Source organism: Macrotis lagotis, chromosome 8 (assembly GCF_037893015.1).
Source record: "Macrotis lagotis isolate mMagLag1 chromosome 8, bilby.v1.9.chrom.fasta, whole genome shotgun sequence".
Lineage (NCBI taxonomy): Eukaryota > Metazoa > Chordata > Mammalia > Peramelemorphia > Peramelidae > Macrotis > Macrotis lagotis.
The window spans coordinates 19,847,252-19,870,001 of NC_133665.1; the positions used below are offsets into that span (position 1 = coordinate 19,847,252).

General features: G+C 37.0%; 1 protein-coding gene across 1 annotated transcript in view; it reads left to right on the top strand.

Moving 5' to 3' along the window:
- ABCC1 (ATP binding cassette subfamily C member 1 (ABCC1 blood group)) overlaps positions 1–22,750 on the top strand; it is a 152,179-nt gene that overhangs the window by 25,273 nt on the left and 104,156 nt on the right. Inside the window, exons 2-4 of the mRNA XM_074196489.1 lie at positions 16,630–16,806; positions 19,419–19,544; positions 22,101–22,238. Coding sequence (XP_074052590.1) covers positions 16,630–16,806; positions 19,419–19,544; positions 22,101–22,238 — 441 coding nt within the window. The remainder of the gene's footprint in view (positions 1–16,629; positions 16,807–19,418; positions 19,545–22,100; positions 22,239–22,750) is intronic.

Genomic DNA, 22,750 nt, shown 5'->3' on the forward strand with positions numbered 1-22,750 from the left:
TCTACTCAGTTTCGTACGTAGCAGAAGTCAGAGGTAAGTAAGCTAACCCATGCAACTAGAATAGGAAACCACAACTCTTCTCTGAGTAGAACACAGCATCCTCCTCAGAAACTGTTTATAAAGTCAGTGAGTTCATTCTAAGAAGTGCATTTACTTTCCCGCCCCCCCAAATAAGTACTCATACAAATTACATTTCAAATATTCCCATACTTCAGAAATAATGCTAAATAGAATTCATGAGCTATAGTCCAAAAGGCCTTCAGTGAAGAGACTCTAAACTCAGATCTTTATTAGTTGAGTGATCATGCTATCATATCCTTTTATCAGTTTTCTTATCTTCAAAGTGGATGATAAGAATGGGAAATACCTTAGCCTCCTTATCTAACTCAAACTCATCCCTCCCTCCCCCATTTTACAGGTGAGAAAGTTGTTTTTTAGGTTGAATGTTTTGCCCAAGGTCTTACAGGAAATGGCACAACCAGATTTTGGACCCTAGGTCTTAATTATACTCTTAATTGATCTTTCCAAAGTATCAAGAAGCTTCTCCTGGGGGTAAGTAATTTCTGCCCTGTCTGCTTCAAATGTTTTTAAGGATCAAATGAGGCAATACATAGGAAAGTGCTTTATGAAAATGGTCTTAGAAAGGGGGCTTAGCCCTACCTGATCTAAAATTATATCATAAACCATCAGTCATCAAAACTGTCTGGTATTGGCTAAGAAATAGAGTGGTGGATCAGTGAATAGACTAGGTGCAATAGCAGGAAACAATTGTAGTAATCTGCTGTTTGATAAACCCAAAGAGTCCAGCCATTGGGATAAAAACTCTCTCTTCGATAAAGTCTGCTGGGAAAATTGGAAGTTAGTATGGAAAAAACTTAGATTAGACCAACACCTCACACCCTTTACCAAGATAAGATCCAAATGGTTACAGGATTTAGACATAAAAAAAATACTATAAGCAAATCAGAAGATCAAGGACTAGTTTACCTGTCAGATCTATGGAAAGGGGAGCAGTTTATGACTAAGGAAGAGATGGAGAACATCACTAAAAACAAACTAGATGATTTCAATTAAATTAAAAAGCTTTTGCACAGACAACCACCGTAACCAAGATCAAAAGAAATGTAGTAAACTGGGAAACAATCTTTACAACTAATATTTCTGACAAAGGACTCATTTCTAAAGTGTCCAGAGAACTGAGTTATATTTTAAAAAAAAGACATTCCCCAATTGACAAATGGTCAAAGGGTATGCAAAGGCAATTTACAGATGAGGAGATCAAAGCAATCCATAACCATATGAAAAATTGCTCTAAATCATTAATTATCAGAAAAATTCAAATTAAAGTTTCTCTGAGGTACCACCTCAAACCTCTCAGACTGACCAATGTGACCAAAAAGGATAATGATCATTGTTGGAAGGATTGTGGGAAATCTGGGACACTGTTACATTGTTGGTGAACTGTGAACTCATCCACCTTTCTGGAGAGAAAGTTGGAACTATGCCCAAAGGCAACAAAAATATGCATACCCTTTGATCCAGAAATACCACTACTGGGCCTATACCCTGAAGAGATGATGAAAAAGGGTAAAAACATCACTTGTACAAAAATATTCATAGCAACCCTGTTTGTGGTGGCAAAGAATTGGAAATTAAGTAAATGTTCTTCAACTGGGAAATGGCTTAGCAAATTGTGGTATATGTATGTCATGGAACACTACTGTTCTATTAGAAACCAGTAAGGATGGGAATTCAGGGAAGCCTGGAGGGATTTCCCTGAACTGATGCTAAGTGAGATGAGCAGAACCAGAAAAACACTACACCCTAACAGCAACATGGGGTGATGATCAACCTTGATGGACTTGCTCATTCCATCAGTGCAACAATCAGGGACAATTTGGGGCTCTCTGCGATGGAGAATACCATCTGTATCCAGAGAAAGAACTGTGGAGTTTGAACAAAGACCAAGGACTATTACCTTAAATTTAGGGGAAAAAAACTGATGTCTTATCTGATCTTGCTATCTCTTATACTTTATGTTTCTTCCTTAAGGGTATGATTTCTCTCCACATTCAGTTTGGATCAATGTATACCATGGAAACAATGTAAAGACTGACAAATTGCCTTCTGTTGGGAGTGGGGGGAGGGAAGTAAGATTAGGGGAAAAATTGTAAAACTTAAAATAAATAAAAACTTTAAAAAAAAAGAAAGTGGTCTTAGAACTATTTGTAAGCAATTATTATAATTATCATCTTGATTTCAATTTAACAAACTCTTAGAGGTAGCTAAAATGATGGTGATAGAGCTTTGGAGGAAGAATCAGGAAGACTGAGTTCAAATCCAGCCTCACTAGCCGTGTGACTAGGCAAGCTATTTAATCCCTTTCTACCTGTTTCCTCAACTGTAAAATGAGAAAATTAAAATCTATCTCTCAGGGTTTTTGTCAGGATCAAATGAGATAATATTTGTAAAATCCTTAGCACAGCATCTGGCACATAGAAAGTATTTAGTCAATAGAATTCCCCTTATTTATTAAATGCTTTATTATGTACAAGAGACTATACTAGGCAGAGAAAATGAGGCAAAAATGAGATTATCCTTACTGTCAGGGACTTTGCATTCTACTGAAATATCAAGTTGATTTTATCTCTTAACAATTGATACTTGCATGTATCTGTATTTATTAGTTTTATATTTGTATTATATGTATTTTTATATTATTTATCTCCCCATGTAAGTCTCTTGGAGGCATTTTTTTTCATTCTTGTTTTCCTGAGTGTCCACTGACCAGTACCAGCATGGCAAATGCTCAATGAATAATATTTTGAATTTGCACTGTATGCACTTCCAAGCTAAAGTCTTTTCTGGTTTGAAATTTTCTTTATTTAAACTCTTAGTTTACAAAGAAGGTACTCAATAGCTACTTCATTATAGTGAGTCTCCTAGATTAGAGTTTCTTATTCTGGCATTCCAGAGGTCTGCAGATAACTTTTGAGGGAATTGTGGACTTGAATGGGGAAAACAATTACATCTAGTTTCACCAACTTCTAACTGAAATTGGGCATTTGCTTTAGTTAAAAAAAAACAACAAAAAACATTATTGTGACAAGGGGTCAGATGATTTCACAGACTGCCAAAGGAAGCAGGGCATGACACATAAAGGTTAAGAACCTCTGATTTAGAAAAGAGTAGAAATTTAGCTGGCTTGTGAGAAACCTGCAGCTTTTGCTTAGAGAAGGGAATAAGTGCTGCCTGAGAACAGGGAGAGTTACTTAGTCTGTTTGCTCCAGGGAGCTTATCCAACCTTGTTAGAATCAGTTATCTCCCTACCCCCAGCCAGTCAGAGAATTTGATGGCAGAAATCTTCTAGCCTTTCAGCTGCTCCTGCTAAAAAAAGAAACAACAGTTATCATTCCCTTTGGTTAAATGAACCTGATGGCCTATGAGAGAGCTATAAGGAACAAGAGTATTTCAGGAGTTAGAACTGATAGTACTCTGCCATGCAACTTGACCTGGAGGGAACTCTGGATTAGAAGGAGTAGAAGCTACATTTTTATTATTTATTGAGAAAATGTCAGGGAAGGCTAAAGTATCTGGTGTCTGGATGATGTTTTTTCTGACCCCTCTTTCTAATAAAAAAGACTCCAATTCAGTTCAGTGTCTGGGGGGGGGGGTATAAAGACAAAACTGTAAAACAGACTCCATCCTTAAAAAATTTATATATTGCTAGAGGGATACCGAATGTATCCAAATAAATACAAGGAAGTTTGGAGAGAAAGTTGGAACAATGTCAGGGAATAAAAGGGCATTATTATAGGGTGAATTAGGTAAGGTAATTTCTTTTTCTTTCTTTTCTTGCTTTCTTTCTGGTAGTTTCTAAACTAGCTTTGTATGAAGAAAGATTGTGAGAGGAAAAGGTCAGATATTGTGTTGGCTTGAGCAGATTGAGAAGGATCTTAAAAGTCAGGCTGGGAAGTTTTCATCCTGATTTGCTTTGAATAATTGCTTCATTGATTATTTTAGAATTAACATAAAGACTAGGAATGTTGGTGAGCAAGGTAGTGACAGATTATTTTGACAGCCATTTAGAACACAAAAGACTGGAAGCTGGGATATCACTTAGTCCAGGTAAACAGTGATGAACATTTGAACAAAATGGTATTCATTTCAGTAACAGGAACAAGTGTGAAAGGATACAGAGCTTCAATCAACAGAATATGGCCATTGCTTGAATGAATATATAGAGGTAGAAGAAACACTCAGGGATGAATCCAAAATTTAAAACTGAAAGGAAAGTGGTGCCTTTGACAGAAATAGGACCATTTAAAGGAGGTGTAGCTATAGAAAGAAAGGTGTTGAATAATTTAATTTTAGAACTCTCTGTCACCTATGAATAAGAATATTCTATTTGTTGGACCTATATGTAGTTAAGTACAGAAAATTCTCCAATACTAAAGGTATTGTGTTAAGGATTAGTAGTAATTTGCTCTGGTGTAGATTTGCTATAGGTGTAGATTGGGGGACCATGCAGTGAAAATTCAAAATATGTATGTTAATAAAATTTAAATTAAGATGAATAAAATTTAAAAATTAACAAAAATTAATCACATGCAGGAAAGTAGAGGATTTTCTTTAGAGTAGATGGATATTGGTACAGGTATGTGGGTCCTTTTTTGGAACACAAATTCAGGGGGCATTGGGTCAGTCCTGTAAATTCTTAAGTTTATAGGAGCAGCTATATTAAATCATATAGCTAGAATGCAGAACCTGGAGTCTGGGAGACCTGACTTCAAATCTAGTTTCAGACAGTTACTATCAAAGTGACCCTGGGCAAGTCACTTTTTGGGTCATATATTTGTTTGTTTTAATCTACTCAAGAAGAAAATGGCAAACCACTCTAATATCTTTACCAAAAAATATCCCATGGGGGTGACTAGGTGGTGCAGTGGATAAAGCACCTGCCCTGGAGTCAGGAGTACCTGAGTTCAAATCCAGCCTCAGACACTTAAAATAATTACCTTAGCTGTGTGGCCTTGGAGAAACCACTTAACCCAGTTTGCCTTGCAAAAACCTAAAAAAAAAAAATGAAGAACAAAAAAATTCCATGAACAGTGTGATCCACAGGGTCATGAAGAGTCAGATTCAACTGATTAGACAACTCTCCAAAAACTATCTTTTCGATATGATTGGTAAGTAGTGATTTGAGAAAGAAAATTTGGAGTGCTGTCTAAATAGATGATGGAACAGTGATTGTCTATTATCTTTATGAAGGAGTTGTAGCAAATTCATTGACTAACTAGTTAGGATTTCCTTGAAAAGGAGAAAGAATTAACCTACCAATTCATCTTCATTAAACTTTAAGCTATGAACTTTTTCTCATTTGAACACGTTGAGGGTTTATTTTAGCTTTTCAAACTTCTATTGTTATTCTTTTCAGCTATGGGGCTTTCCCCTGATGCTTTTAAAAAATTTTTAATGTTGTATTAGAAACAGCATGAAATATCACCTCAAACAACTAAACTTGATTGGTGACTTAGGTAATTTCTATGGTCTAGGGAATTTCCTCTAACCATACACGTTAGCAAGTGAGCTGCAATATGGGAACTGGCTGCTGGAGGAACAGAGTTGGGGCTTGCCCAGGGATCACATAGACAGGAATTGAATCCAGGGCTTTCTGACAATGAGATGACTTTTTAACCAGAATAACTTTAACATTTGAATTGAGTAACTTCAACTCTTATTATTTCATCTGAGAGGCAAGACATAGTGGATAGGGAGCTGGCCAGGAAGATCACACAGAGTTCTATTCCAGATGGACACATACTGACCATATGACCCTGGGCAAATTATTTAACCTATCTGTATTTCTAGGAATTTTGCAAGACTATTAAAGGTAAGCAGAAAAGTGTTTACCTGCATTGGTAAAGGAAATTTTCTCATCTGGAAGTTTGTTATTATATAATAATGACCTTTTTAGTACCTTCCTCAAAATGCCCATCAATATTTTTGAATATTCATATGATCATAAATAGTATGTAATCCATTCTTCTGATCTTATTTTTTCACTTTGCAGTAATTATTTCACAAAAGTCTTTCCAGACTTCTCATAAAAATAATTGTGCTCTTTGACCCACAGAATTCTATTATTGAGACTACACCCTGATGATGTTAACAAAAAACCAAAACAAAACAAAACCACCACCAACAAAAAGTGCCAGGTATTGAAAAATGTTTTGTAGCAGCATTATATGTATTTAACAACAAAAAAAGGAACAACTTATTAACAAGGAGAGAAATAGTTAAGTGGATTGTAGTGTTTTGATGTAACAATATTATAATGCAATTAAAGTAGATAAATATAAGGAGTATGTATGAAGTGTTGTCCTGGCAATTAGATGTTGCAATGCATAGCAGGAAGACTCATATTCATGAGTTCAAATCCAGCCTCAGATGTGTAATAGCTGTGTGACCATGGGCAAATCACTTAACTCTGTTTGCCTTAATATCCTCCTCATCTGTAAAATGAACTGGAGAAGACAATGGCAGTTGGATTAGGAGTTAAAAAGCTATAATGTAAACTGGGTTTAAATTCCCACCCTGCCCCACCCCCTTACTTAATTCAGGCCTCCCATCACCCCTCACCTAGACTAATACAACAGCCCCTAACATTATACTCCATTCTATCTTAATTGCTTCTAGTCAAAATAATTTTGTAGATCTGACCTTATGACTCCTCTGTTCGACAGACTGATGATTTTTAGATAAAATATACACTTTTTAGCTTTTAAAGCTTATTTTACTGATCTTTAAGACCTCACAGTACATTTCTCTTCCTTCAGGATTCTGCACACCAGCCAAATTCCTCTTTGATTTTCACCCATGACGATCAGTCTTCTGTTTCAGTGCTTTTGCCCTGACCAGCTCCCCATACCTAAAATACCTGATCTTCCTTCAGATGCCATCTTTTTCATGAAGTTTTTCCTGATCTCTCTCAATAGTTAGTGCCCTCCTTCCCAAACTGCCTCATACTTAACTACTTTGTATATGTTCACTTTATATTAATGATATGTATGTTTTATATTTGAACTTGTTTCTTGTGAGAAGTTGAAAGCTCATTGTGAACAGGGATTATTTTATTCTCTGCACTGGATATGTAATTGTCCAATATAGTGCCTACATATAATAGGTTCTTAATAAACTCTTGTTGATTGATTTATATTAGCTTAGCAACTTTGGATTGGTCACTTCAAAGAGTGCTTTGAATTAGTTGACTCACCAAGATACTGGATGTTGAATGCCATCAAATTGTACTACACTGGGTAGGGGAACATCTGGATTCTACTGCTGGAAATTCCACTAACAATGTGATTTTGGGTGTTTCCTTTGTCCTATTCCCCTGTTCTGCAAAAGGAAGGTGTGGGACCGGGGAATTTATAGTCTTTAATCATTCTGAGTCTAAAATTATACAAGGAATAGCCGCTGAAATATTCTTTTTTGCCATTAAATTAGAAGTACTTTTTTTTGTTTGTTTTGCAAGGCAATAGACTTTGGTGACTTGCCCTAGGTCACACGGCTAAGTATTAAGTATCTGAATCTGGATGTGAACTCAGGATCTCCTGACTCTAGGTTCTGTGCTCTAGCCACTCCATTGCCTACTTAACCCCTATAAAGTACTTTATTAATATGCAGGGTACCTGTGAGGATGTTCTGGGGGATTTTAGAAGAAATAAAAGAGTTAGTTTCAGCCTTGGATATCATGGTCTAATTGGTTAAATCAAAAGTACACATAGGAAATAACATGACAGAAATTATAGTGATAATCAGAAAGTACATGGTGACAGTGTACAAATTTAATAGTCAAGATCTAAGAAGCAGAGTCTAGTTAAGCCAACAAATATTAGGTGATAACTGTATCCTAAAGATGTAAATATCTGGTTCATCTATACACAGTAAATGGAAGATAGCCTAAGAGGGGGAAACTGAGGGTTCAAGGAAAGACTAACTTCAGATTGAAACTTTGTTTTGAAGGAAACCATAGAATTGAAGAGGAGGATATGAGGGGAGAGCATTCAGGCAGTTAGTCTAAGGACATGGAGACCTCTGAGATGGGAAAGGGAAGTACTTGTAGGAAGGACTATATAACTGGGGTGGGTGACATAATCAAAGTGGACCTTGCTGAGATGAGCTTTGAGTCCAGGATGGAAGTAAGTTTAGGTGAGGACTAGTGGAGAAAAGGGAGTTGACTGCAGATAAAGATTGTAAAGATCACAGATTTAGAACTGGAAAGAATCTTAGAGGTCATCTAGCCCAACCTCCTCACTTTAGAGATAAAGAACTGAGGTCGAGAGGTTCAGTGATTTGCTCACATGGTAGAGCCCAGAATTTGAACTTAGGTCTTCTGACTATGAATTAAGCATCTAAATGAGCAGTGTGGTGGTACAGTAGATAGAGCTGGGCCTGGAGTCAGGAACACTTGAGATCTAGTCTGACCTTAAACACTTCCTAATTAGGAGACCCTGCACAAGTCACTTTACCCTATTTGTCTCAGTTTCCTTAACTGTAAAATAAATTTCCTTCTGGAGAAGGAAATATTAAACCACTACAAGAAAATTCCAAAAGAGGTCACCCAGGGTCAGACACAGCTAAAAAATGACTAACAACAACAAAGTAATATTCATTCTTCACCTACCCTTTCTTAACTTTCCACCTTCCTATTGGAAAATAAGTCTGATACCTATTTTTCACTTTTACAAGCATATACTTAAACTAAATGAAATTCTTATAAAGTATATCAGATTCCCTGGATGTCAGTGGGGTTTGGTGGCTTTGTGTTTTTCAACTGGATTTTATTGAAATGTTAAAATCAGGGGCTGCTACATGGCTCAGTGGATAGAGCACTGGCCCCGGAGTCAGGAGTACCTGAGTTCAAATGCAGCCTCAGACACTTAATAATTGCCTAGCTGTGTGGCCTTGGGCAAGCAATTTAACCCCATTGTCTTGCAAAAAAACCTAAAAAAAAGTTTAAGATCATTCTGAATATTAAAACTTAAAACTGTTGAAAATTTTGGGACACATTTCTTTTTTTTTTATATTTCTTTTAATAGAGAAGAAATTTAATGCTATTGCCTTCCTTCTGAGATTATCTCCAATTTATTCTGAAGAAAACTTGTTGTATGTAATGGTAGATTATATGTTCCTTGAAAACAGAGACTATTTTTGTTTTTCATTTTATTGTCACTAAATAGAATACCTGAACGTAGTAGATACTTGATAAACCTGGTGTCTTGACAGACCTGAAAGTACTCTATGGGCTAGTAGATCTTATCTATGCTTTTCCCTTCCTTTGGCAAATTAGCTTTTTTCTTTAAATTAGTGATTTTTCCTCAGGACCCATAATAGGTTTAAAAGTGGAATAGGGGACACCATTTGAGTGGTTCTGTATTTCTTATTAAATGAAACCTTTCCCATGGAAATTTGTCACTGATTGCCTCCCAGAAACTCAGCCATTAGGGTAGAAGGGGAGGGCAGCAATGTCAGCTTACGTAGCATTAACTTCTCAGAGGGTAGGAACTCCATCTGTATGCTCAGCACACAGCAGGTGTTTAAGAACTCTGTTCGATAATGTTTTCCACAATTCTTAACCCTGTTAAGGCCCTTTGAAGAGGTTCAGAATAAGAGTTATATTTTTTGGTTTCCTCTTTGTTTCTTCCTTGATAGCATTAATTTCCCATGTAGTTCTTCAAAGTAGACATGGAGGGACCCTTGGGGGTTGAAAAGAGTCCCTTAACTCCAACTGTGGGTTAGAAGATTATAAAAAGACAAATATGGAAAACCTCTGATGTAGTATTGTGCTTTGGTAGCCTTTTGCCTCAGCTCCCTTGGGGAGCAAGCCAGCTTTATTTATCTTAAAGTTAGCTGCCTTTCCCTTATGGAATACTTCTCAGATCTGGTCAAGTTGCCTCAGGGGGGAACTTGAATGAAGTCCCATCCTCAGGTCTCAGGCTGTGCGGATCTTCCCAGTTAAGCTGATGGCTTTGAATAAATACAATAAAACATTCAGTGTTGTTTGGGATTATACAGAGCACTGTATCAAATATTCCTGGGATCTATTGCTTTCTGGTTTTTGTTTTTTGTTTTAGATTTTTCGAGGCAATGGGGCTAAGTGGCTTGCCCAAGGCCACACAGCTAGGTAATTATTAAGTGTCTGAGGTCAGATTTGAACCCAGGTACCCCTGACTCCAAGGCCAGTGCTCTATCCACTGCACCACCTAGCCACCCCCTGATCTATTGCTTTCTGAACCTTGCATAATTCATACAATTTAAAAATTTTTTAATCAAAAAGCATTTTAAGTGTCTACTCAGCACTAGCACTGTGCTTAGAGCAGGAGATACAAAGAAAGATGAAAACAACTCCAGAAATTTTTTTCTTTCCTGATAGGAAAGAATATTGAGACAGAAGGAAATCATTTTTTTCTGGTCCAGTTTTTCTTAGCTGGGAAAATGGACTCTGGAAGAGGCACTATTTTAAGATTCTCTAGTTCTAATAGTTTTCTATGGACTGATTTTCCATTGTTACAGTATCTCAATACCAATAAACCCAGAGGTCTAGTGTCTATCCCTGTTCTTACTCTTCTCCCTGAAAAGTTTTTATATCAAAGAATAAAAAAAGGGAAAAAAAGTTCAGTAAAACTAACAGTAAGTAGAAGAAGTCTGACTTGTATGCAGAGTTCCACCATCCTATTTCTTCAAAGAAGAGGAGGTGTTTTCACATATCCCTTTTCTCTGTTTGATTGTTCTGTTGTAGTCTTTTACATTTTTTGAGTCATTGGTGTGTAATGTTTTCCAATTTGCATCAATGAGGATAAACTTCTAAAAGTACTTTCTAACTGCCTAAGGACAGCAGCCAGAAATCACTCTGTAGACTCCCATTTGGTTTATTCAAATAAATCTGTCACTTTTTAAAAAATAAATTTTGTTTTTACATTATCTTCATTTTCCATTGTATGATTTCCTCCAAATCTCTAAAAGACACTCCTTATAATAAAAAAGAAAAAAGGAGAAAGGAAGCAACAAAGTAAAACAAATATCAATCACCAAGCATTTATTGACTGGTGTTAACTGTGCTAAGTACTGGGGGAAACAAGTATGAAGACTGACACTTGCCTCCCTATTCCCAAGGAGCTTATTCTAATAGAAGAGACAACATGAATCTATCCAAATATATACAACACTTGCATAAAGCAGGTGAATAAAAAATACATATAAGTGTGATTTTTTTTTTTACACACGTTAAAACAAGGTAGTCTGCAAGGGAGGACACTAAGAATTGGAGAGATCAGGAAAAGCTTCATACAGATTTCTAAGGAAGAGGTAAGGTTAGAATGCATTCCAATCCAACTTCAATTAACACATATTCATCTATTTATTTATTTATTCATTCATTCATTTATTTATTTTATATTTTTTTTCAAGGCAAATGGGGTTAAGTGGCTTGCCCAAGGCCACACAGCTAGGTACTCCTGACTCCAGGGCCAGTGCTCTATCCACTGCACCACCTAGCCGCCCCAACACATATTTATTAAATGTTTACTAACTGCTTGGCATAGCTTTAGGTGCTGGGAATGCAAAGGAAAATTAGAGACAATAGTCCCTCTTAAATCACAACTCTTACATTCTACCTGAGATTTGTGAGTGTGTATGTATATATGTTTGTATACATACACAACATGAATTTGATACACAGGTATGTATAAAGATAAGAGTTGAGGGAAGTCACAAAAGACTTTCTGAAGAAAGTGGTCCTTGAGAGTTGATCATAGAAATTTAGTTGGGGGAACAAGAACAATGTACCTATTGGAAAAAGTAGTAATTAAAACCAGCACAAAATTCAATTTTTCAGGAGAGTGAAAGCATTGAGGCCTGAAAGATGTCGAGGAGATGGAACTGGAATTTAAAGATGGGTAGGATTTGAATAGATGAAGAAAATTGTAATGTGAAAGGGATAATTGTAGTACAAAACAGAGTCTTTTTTATGTTCCTGAGCAGGGAAGTGACCGTGTTCATCTTAATTTGTCAATAGAATTTAGGATGGATGGGATGAGAGGGGGAGATTGGATTGGGGGAAGGGGCCAGTCAGAAAGGTGCTATAGTGGTTAAGGTATAGGGTAAGGTAAGTGGTTATAGGGCACCATTGAAGCAACAGAACTTTTTATAATTCAGTACACAGGTTTCTTTTTTTTTTTTAAGGTTTTTTGCAGGGCTATTGGGGTTAAGTGTGGCTTGCCCAAGGCCACATGGCTAGGTAATTATTAAGTGTCTGAGGTCGGATTTGAACTCAGGTCCTTCTGACTCCAGGACTGGTGCTGTATCCACTGCGCTACCTAGCCACCCCACAGGTTTCTTAATATCATACAATATAACATTTAATTATGTTGTGTTGACCTTTATCTTGTGTTTAGTGGTCTTGTTTCCTAAGCCAGACTGTAATAATTCAGCCTTTTCATTTAAAAATCCATATTTGGTTTGATTTTGCTGTTTTTTTCTTTCCTGAGAAGGGGAACATCTGGTCATTTCTCCTTTAGAGGCCCCTCTCTTAACTCTTTACAGGTCATCATTGCCCCCTTGATCAGTTCCCACCAGACACTTTAGGAGATGTATAACCAATACTGATTGCTGTGGATGCAATGAAAGACCCAGTGGCCCTAGCTAATTCCTTTTGTCTGCAGCAAAAGTTCAAGATCTGAATTGGTGCTTTCCCCTTTTTCAGTCTCCACCCTTCTTCCTTCCTCTATTTTGACCCCATTTGTCACTGGGCTTTCTGTTTTAAAGCTCCTGGTTTTATTTTTGTCATACATAGTAGTACTCTCAGAATGTCCTTTGTATAACTGTGACCTTCAGGACATCTGTCCACTGTAGGTTGGTAAAGATTTGAATTGAACTTAATTGAGGTTTTCATACTGTAAGCAGATATCCCTCCCATCAGAGACCAAAGGGTATTTCCTTCTATTTGGGAGGTATACCAGAGTGATCAGGGAGAAAAGCACAACAGGAATTGGGTCCAGCACTGTTGCTGAAGTTTCCTAATCTAGAAGCCACATAGGATTGTAGGTGTGACTCCATAGAGCATGAGTAATATGAATGTCATTCCTATCAGGGTCATTCCAGGTGAAAGGAATTTTTGTCTGTGCTGCCAAAGCCCATGTTTTGTTTGGGTTTCAACCATAGTGGTACATACTTCTGGCCTTATAGGAGGTTTGATCAAGTCAATGTTATATTCAGATACTCTTATGTCCTTTTTCATGTCTCATGAACCTATTGAGGAGAATTTTTTTTTTTCTATCAGTCTAAGTGAATTTTCCCAATGGAGGGTCAACTTTTGGCTAAGGAGGCTAGTACTTCTTTATCATTACTTGAGGGGATATAAATCAATTCATCGGCAAGCATTTATGTCAGTTCCTAAACATTTATAAATTGCCACTGAGTACCAAGCTCTGGAGATACAAAGAAGGCCTTTAATGAGCTCCCAGGATAAGGGTGGTTAGACCACAAAAAGAAGAAAGGCTAATCTCCAGGCCCTAGAGTATGATGAAGTCCTGTAGCAGGTGAAAAACCTGAAATGGGGCGGCTAGGTGGCGCAGTGGATAAAGCAACGGCCCTGGAGTCAGGAGTACCTGCATTCAAATCTGGTCTCAGACACTTAATAATTACCTAGCTGTGTGGCCTTGGGCAAGCCACTTAACCCCATTTGCCTTGCAAAAAAAAAAAAAACAAACCTAAAAAAAATGATGAATTGGCTACCCTCCTTAAATGAAAGAGGTGTGTATAAAGAATTTCCTCCAGTCCCACCTCCAGCCTCTAATCCAAGGGAGGGGATACAAAGAAACAAAAATAAAACAATACCTGCTCTCAGTGACTTTACTTGTCAAAAAAGGAAGACCATATATATGGTCTTCCTTTTTGTATATATATAAAAATGTCATATATGTGTGTGTATATTTTTTACATATATATGTACATATAATGATTACTAGGTGGTTTGGGAGGATAGCAGCTGAAGTGTTAAATTCAGGATAGGAAAGAAGGTGAAGTTGAGAGAGGAAGGAGGGAAAACGGAGGTGAGGAGGGAGTGGACCGTTGCAAAGGTAAGGAGAGCAGAACATAACTGAAAAATTAATTAAAGAAAAGGGGAGACCAGGATTTTGGAGTACAGCATATGATAAGAGAAATTCTCTCCTGATAACCTGCCATAGATTTTTCTTGCTGAGTTATGAACATTTATTTTTATTTTCTTTATATACTTGATACCTTTTGTCTCCACATATACTCTTTTCAATCCTCTCTCCTCAATTTTGACTTCAGATACTAGCTATATGATCCTGGGCCAGTCACCTAACCTTTGACTCATTTTCCTCAGCTGTACAATGGAGATAATAACAGTATCTTTTATGATTGATTAGATGAGATAGTATTTTAAAGCACTAAGCACATAGTAGATGCTTTATTAATGCTTCCTCCTTCCTAGTTCCCAGCCTTTTTGCCATGAAGAGATTTTTCTTAGCTATACTAGTCATTTAGCTATTCAGAACCCATTAGTGGAAAAAAAAAAAGAGGAGCTAGTCTTTTCTTTTTTTGGAAATGGTCATTCATGGCTTCTTTTCCTCATCTTTTTTGCCTAACCTGATCACTGAATGGGCATTGCCTTAATCAAACTGTGACCCAGGAAAGACCTAGTGTAAAAAGACCAAGGTCTTTTTTTATTGTCTTTAGGGCCATTTCTAGTTGTCCTGATCTATATCTGGCCCCTGGACCCAGTTGACCCCAGCAGAGAAAGCACAGCACCCTTTACTCCAATCTAATTCACTTGTTTGTTGTGGCATCACCTCCCTGTTGTCAAGCTCTTCTTTTAAGGACAGATAAGCCACTGTCGATGTCTTTGTTTACATTGTTGTAGTGGTTGTGTGTATAATTCTTTTTGTTGGCTCATTTTGATTTTTATCATTTCATAAAAATCGCATTTTTCTCATAATTTTGTCATTTGTTATTTCTCATTTCTTAATGAACTGTAATTCTATTACATTATAGACAATTTTAAAAAGACAGTAAAACCTGTCCCCCAGTTATTGGACACTCATTTTGTTTCCAGTTCTTGGCTACTTCTTTGCCATTCTGGCATATTGAACCAAGACTTCCTTTCATTCCCTTGGCATATGTACCTAATAGTAGGATTTCTGAGTTCAACATACTCAGTATTTTTCTTCTATGATTTCTTTTTTTTTTTAAGATTTTTTTTGCGAGGCAAATGGGGTTAAGTGGCTTGCCCAAGGCCACACAGCTAGGTAATTATTAAGTGTCTGAGACCGGATTTGAACCCAGGTACTCCTGATTCCGGCGCTGGTGCTTTATCCACTGCACCACCTAGCCGCCCCTTCTTCTATAATTTCAAAGTTGGGCCACTCCATAGCTCCACCAACAGTGTATTAGTGTGTCTTCTTTGGCCCCCTCTAATGACTGTTTGCATTCTTGTCCTCTTTGCCAGTTTGCAAGGGGGATTTGGTGAAACCTCAGAGTTTTCATCTGCATTTCTTTTATTCTTAGAGGTTAGAGTTTGTTTTGATGGTGCCATTTATTTATTTATTGCAATTATTTTGAAATACTTTTTAATCTCAATGCTTTTCCTTTATAAAGTCTTTTCTTTAGTTAACAAATGCTTAATATTTTGTGACCCTAAAAAGACTCCTTAAAAAAATCTTAGCTCTTATTTATGTCCCTTCTAATTCTAATGTTCTTTGTTTCTATGATTCTAGAATTCATTTAAAAATCTAACAAGTAAAGAACACCATAGAAAACTTTTGTTTGCATATGTTGAAATTTGATAATATTTGCAAAAAATTCCAATTTGCTTGCCACCCTTCCAGGAATTTTTAAAATATTATGTAAAAGCAAGATGTAGCTCTATTCGTACTTTCATGTTTATTGGTTGACGTTGTCTACTTTGGTCTTATTTTCCCCATAAGATTGTGTTTGGATATTCTCTTCTCAAGGTTTACTGTCTGGAAGAATGCAGCTGGACTCTCTCCTGAAATTTAGAGGATTCTGACAGTATTTTTTTCTCTTTCAACAAGTGGAAATAACTGAATTCTTAGCACTTATTTGTAAAGACTAATTAATTGAAAGAGGAAATAGTCAAAAGGCAGGTTTTTTTCCCTCAGTAGTCTACTATAGGCAAGCCTCCTCCTTACTAGCACCCACCATATTCTGAATTTTGATTCATTGTGGGATATGTGGTGCTGAGGTTGGTGTTCCTCTGGATAGTGACTGGTGGAGGGGGTCTCTTCAGAGGGCTTTGTATCTCCAAGGCCATAAAGTCTTTTTTTCCCATTACTTTCCCCTTCCTTCATTTTCTCCCCCCCCAAAAAAAGAAAAGAATTTATCTCGAAAAAACTGCTATTATGACATCTTGGGCTACTGTTTCCTTGTTCTGTTTTGTGGTACATTCCTCAGGTGTCAAAATTGCTAATCATGGTTCTAGAGTCTGGGTCAGGTCCTTAGAGGAAGTCACTGAAGCTTTGAGCATGGGTCTTGCTTGGTGTCCTGATTCCATTAACAGAACTTCATTTTTTGTTTCTCTAGGATTGGAACACCACCTGGCACACTGATAAGCCAGACTTCACCAAGTGCTTTCAGAATACAATCCTGGTATGGGTGCCTTGTTTTTATCTCTGGGCTTGCTTCCCAATCTACTACTTCTATCTCTATCGGCACAACAGGGGCTATATCCAAATGACCTATCTCAACAAAAGCAAAACTGTAAGTGACTGAATTTTTTCTTGGTGTGTTTTGTTGGGGGTGGAAGTAGGGGAGGGAACAGACAAGTTGAGGTCACCAGCATATGCTTGAGAGAATTTTGCTCTTTCTGTTGAGTAGGCAATCAAACTTCATTTAATTGAAATTCAACCACCAGAATCCTAAGATAGCTAGAAATTAAAAATAATTTATTGCTACATGTTGTTTTGCTATTGCAGTCATTCTGAATACATATCCCTCCATCTATCCTGCATAGTTTTCCCATATAGAAGAAGAAAAAAGTTAAAACAAAACCAACCAATTCACTACTTCCTCTAATAACAAATACAAGCAAGTACTAAAAACTGGGGATATAAAGAAGGCAGAAAATAATATCTGTCTTCAAGGAGCATTCATTCTCATGGAGATAACATGTAAATGACTAAGCACATATAAGTCACATACAGCATTAGCAGCTGGGGGCCTGGCATCTTGCCAAAGATAGGATTGATTTTGGGTCTTGAAGGAAGCCAAATTGTGTCAGCTAAAATGGAGAAGTGAAATGTCTTCTTCAAGGACAAAGGACAAAAAACTCAGGAAGGAGGGACAGTGTACTTTAAAAGGTTTTCAACAAGTAGTTAAAATGAAGGGAAGTTTCTGAATAATCTTGTACTGAAAATTAGCAGGAAGGACTCCCTACCCTGATTCAGCCTTTTACCTGAGTTAACTGAGGTGTGAAACTATAATTTGGGAACATGCATTCATTCTTGAATTGTGCCAAACCAGATAATTTGAATATCTCTGAATGGTAGGTTTTAGAGTTTGCAGATGAATATTTATTACATTCCACATCCCTAGGCTACCACCTCTCCAAGAAAATGAGTGGAGTGTATTTCTGCTTTTCTTTTTTGTGACCAACCTTAGTCCTTATAATTACACAGCATTCAGATTGTGGTTGAAATTTCTTTTGACTTTAAAAAGAGACATGCCAGTGACAAGAAAACAAGTTTATCAAAGAATTATTTCTAAGAAAAAAAAAATTGTCTTCAATAGTATGTCTGTTTCTTTTGCAGTATTCTTTTGAATACCTTCATTTTAATTTTCTTTGCCTTTTAAATCTGTCTCAGTTCCTTCCCCAGTGGCAACAGATGTTAAGACTGATGCAACTGGGTCATTAAAGACAACATAGTTCTGTTCACTGGTTTGTACTCAGTAAAGAAACCCTGAGGGTCTTGCCCTCCCAGTTTGATTTTCCTTTTTGACTTGGTAAAAGTGGTTATTCTTGACCTTTTTGCCTCATCTCTCTCTTACCTAGGCCTAATCACTGAATAGGGTGTTGTCTCAGGGAAACTGAGACTTGCCAGTTACTTTAGCTTAAAAAGGCCAGTGTCTCCCAATGCATCTAGGGCCATCTTCAGTTATCCCAATTCATATCTGGCCACTGGACTCAGATGGCTGCAGGCTGGAGGCTTTGCACAGCCCCTCTTCACTTATATCAATTCATTATATGTCATTACATCATCTCCCTGATATCATTGTCTTCTTCAGATGCAAAGGACAAACAAAGTAAGGAAGGACAGTGGACTTTAAAAGTTTTTTTCAACAAGTAGTTAAAATGAAGGGAAGTTTCTGAATAACCTTGAAAATTAGGAAAGATTCCCTATTCCTTTTCAACCTTTTACCTGAGTTAACTGGGGCGTGAAACTATAATTTGGGAACATGCATTCACCTTGGGATTGTGCCAAACCAGGTACTTGGAATATTTCTGGATGGTAGGCAAATTGCAAGTTTGTGAAACATGTTTTTGGACTTATATTTTCAATTGTAATTTATTCTTGACATACATATTTTAGGCTGCTATAGGGGAAACTCTGCTCTTTGTTGACCACTTTTGGGGAATAGTGCCTCTGCTTGACCTGAAAACAGTCCAACCTTTGCTTATTTGAGTATGGATTGTTTGTATCCCCTTTGATTATTTGAGTATGGATTGTTTGTGTCCCCAAGATTGCATTCTCTACATGAGTTTACCTCATTTTAACTTTACTTCACTGTGGTTATCCCTACTCTTATGTGAGATTTGACTGATCTCCTTATTAGAGTATAACCCTAATCTTTGCCTTTAGATCTGCAGTAGCAATGACTCAGTTAGATGGTTATCAGCAAGGTGTACAAAAATACACCAGTGAAATAATATTCTTTGCAACCTACCAGGGAGATGTTGTCACATTTATCAAGGACATTTCATCACTTATATTAATATATTAGTGGGTATGTACTCACTCCTTCAGGGTATTGTCTTCCAATGTAGAACAAAGACTTCATCTTTTAAGGTGACCAGGATCTCTTGGTCACATTCTCTTAATATTTAGGGCCAATTTTTTCTTACTTTCTTGAGAACGCAAGGTAAATCTGCTATGGTAAATCTACTATGGAAGAAGGAAATTGACTCCCTAATTAGATATATATATCTTCCGTTATTCTTCTCCTTGTCTAGACTATGTTCTCTTTAATCAGTAGATAATAATCATTTGTGGACTGAAAGACCCTGAGACCCTGATTACCATTTCTACCCCCCCCCCCCCCCCCCCCATGAGGAATGCTGATGGGAAGCAATGATAGTATTGTTTCTATTCCAGATCTTGGGCTTTTTGCTATGGATAGACTGCTGGGCAGACCTTTTCTACTTTTTCTGGGAAAGACAGAAAAACATTTACAAGGCTCCAGTGTATCTAATCAGCCCTACACTCAAGGGCATAACAATGGCAAGTATGAACTGTCTTGTGTTGGTCTTTGTGGGGTGTGAAACATGATTTTAGGGAAGAAGAAGAATTTTTCTGACTTGAATAGCAAATGATTCTTCTTAATTTCCTTATGTTTTATTCCCTCAGACTAGGTTGTCTTTATCCCATTCTTTTTGAACCTTTTTCTGTTGATGTCCACTTTTGGCATAATTACCTGGATATCACTGGGGATTCATCCTATTATGGGAGAAGGACTAGAAATTATTGAGAATTGAGCAAATCTGCCAGACATAGGATAATTTCATCCTTCCATGGGGAGTGGGGGGTTGGGGGGGGAAATGTGGAAATCCTGTTTCTAATTCATTATGTTTTCCCCAGACCCAGAGAAATTCTATTGGATTTATTCCTAAGGATAGTTGAGCATGTTTCTCAGTTTGAGCTGGTAGAAGTAACTTGCAGTTCTAGAGTGCAGTTGATGGAACAATAGAAATATGTTACCATCCCCTGGATACTCTGCTTAATATCCTGGAATCATGGGGCTTTAACCAGCCTACCCCATAGGAATCATCCTACCACATGACAGTTACCACAAACAACTCATGAACTGTCTCCAAATCATCCTCACTGGACCCACAGATCCTAGGCATCTAAATTGCAATCATTCCAGTTACCCTGTTATTCTTGGTGCCCAACTTTGGGGTGGTCAGTTAATTTTTGAACATGAGTATATGCGTCCACAAAGCTGTTAAGTGACAAGTCATGATTATAAGGGCATCTCTTATTTTCAAATTATACTCTCTTGGTATGTTTGGATGCTGTGTATATCTCCCAACAACAAACTTAAAGCACATGAATTTGTGGTATATATAGAGGATTATTCTGTTTTACACCAAGGATCTGTGATACAGGGCTGGTGTAGCTAATAACTAGCATTTATATGCCTCTTTAAGGTTTGCAAAATGATTTACAAATGTATCATTTCATCCTAATCCCAGGAGATAGGTGCTATTTATTATTCCCATTTCACAGATGAGGAAACTGGGACAAACAGACTCTAGGGCCAACGCTCTATTTACTGAGCTATCTAGAGGGAATTGTGAATTATCACACTGAAAGTTGCCCTTTTGAAAGGGGAAAATGACTTTCTAATAGAATAATGGATCATGGGCATGACGATGCCATAGAATTGTAGAGCTGGAAGAAACTCTAGAAATCATCTAGTCTAATACTTTTGAAGTTTTTTTTTAGTTTTTTTTACAAGGCAATGGGGTTAAGTGACTTGCCCAAGGCCACACAGCTAGGTAATTATTTGTCTGAGGCTGGATTTGAACTCAGGTCCTCCTAACTCCCGGGCTGGTGCTCTATCCACTGCACTACCTAGCCTCCCCAGTCTAATAATACTTTTATAGAGAAGGAAAAGTCCCTTATGTTAACATGTATATAATTACTGTGGATGGACAAAGCTGTGTGTGTGTGTGTGTGTGTGTGTGTGTGTGTGTGTGTGTGTATACATATATATACATATATATGCATATATATATATGTATATATATATATAATACATACATGCATACATATAAATAATCTTGTTTGGTTCCCCTAATCTGGTTGCCTGAGGGTTATTGTGAGGATCAAATAAGACATACATTTGTACACACTCACAAACACACACACACACACACATCATTTTCTTATTATGATATTTATATTTTTATCATTATTTTATTGTTTTAGGTCTTATTGTTGTTATTGTAATATCTTGATTTTGGCCATGCATTAGAATGGTACACAGTTAGCTGAATGCCTTGTTGGATTCCCTAATGTATCTTGGTGATATTTTTCATTTAATTCTTGGAAAATAGTTTATTTAAAAAATACTTAACGTAGAAAGGACTGACCCTCAGTTCACTTCTTGAAAAAAATTACTGATAAATGTTGTCTTACACAACAAAGTATAGTTCCTTAAAGTAGTTAAGCAAAATGAGACTTAGCTTTTATTATTGTTCATCAGCAATCATTTATTACTTACTGTAGGACAGGTACAAGAAGTTCTGGGGATTCAAAGAAAAGCTAAAAAGTGGGGATATAGATTTTTGTGTTGAAGGAACTGTCATAAGAGTAGTGTCTCTGGATCTCCTTTTTAGATCAGTTTACCAGTCCAAAGTGCTACAGACTGACCAAGTATATAAATTCTTTGCTGTGGACCAGCTCTTCCCTTCTGTACTCTCTGTTCTGTGTATCATTAGTAGGTGACTGAGAGCTGAGGAGGAGGAAAAGTCCAAACTTGAGAAGGTGGAATCAATTTTTAAAAAAAAAAATCACTTGGTAGGTTTTTCTTTTTCTTTTAAGAAATACAGATGTTTGATAGTCATAGTTTTGTTTACTAGTAAAAATTTGTTGATCTAAATTTGGGTAACATTGGCTGGGAGAAACTTCTTTTGGTTCTCTTAGTCTGTTATGCACTCAGACTCTTGTGAAGACTCAGAGAAACATGTCATCTTCTTAATTATTTCTTCTGTGTGTGTATGTGTATGCGTGTGTATGTCTGTGTCTGTTTTGTGTTCATTTCTTTTCTAGATGCTTGCCACTCTTTTGATTCAGTGTGAGAGAAGAAAAGGAGTACAGTCCTCGGGACTCTTGCTCACTTTTTGGCTCCTTAGCCTGCTATGTGGTAGTATTGTCTTACGATCCAAAATTCTGCATACCTTAAGAGAGGTAAGTTGTCTGTTGGTCATTCCTGTCCTTAAGTGTTGTTCCACTCAGGAAAGGAGTCTTTCATGTTCTTGATATTTCATGGCTTATGGATTTGAATAGCTTTTATTCACCCCTTGCTCTCTGAAAACAAATGACTAGGTGGCAGAGTAAGACTTCCAGATGGTAGACAGTACTTTGTAGACCAACCAGTTACTTGGTTTTTTTTTTTTGTTTTTGTTTTTGTTTTGGTGAGAATCAGCCTCACAAATTCTGTTTATTATAAAAACAGTATTTTCATCAGGTGACATTGAAAGATAAAATAAACATAACATGGAAATCGGCCATATGCAGGAGGTTATTTCTTAATCATGAGATCCCAGAAATAGTTTTCCAGCCCATGGAAAAATGTAGGAGGGGAGACTGCTCCCTCAAGAACTTTCTGCTCATGTCATTGGCTGCCTCTGCTAATTATCGCCATTGGGTTAGTCAGCTTGCAATGGTTTTAATTAGTTTTCACATCATTTGACTGGCCT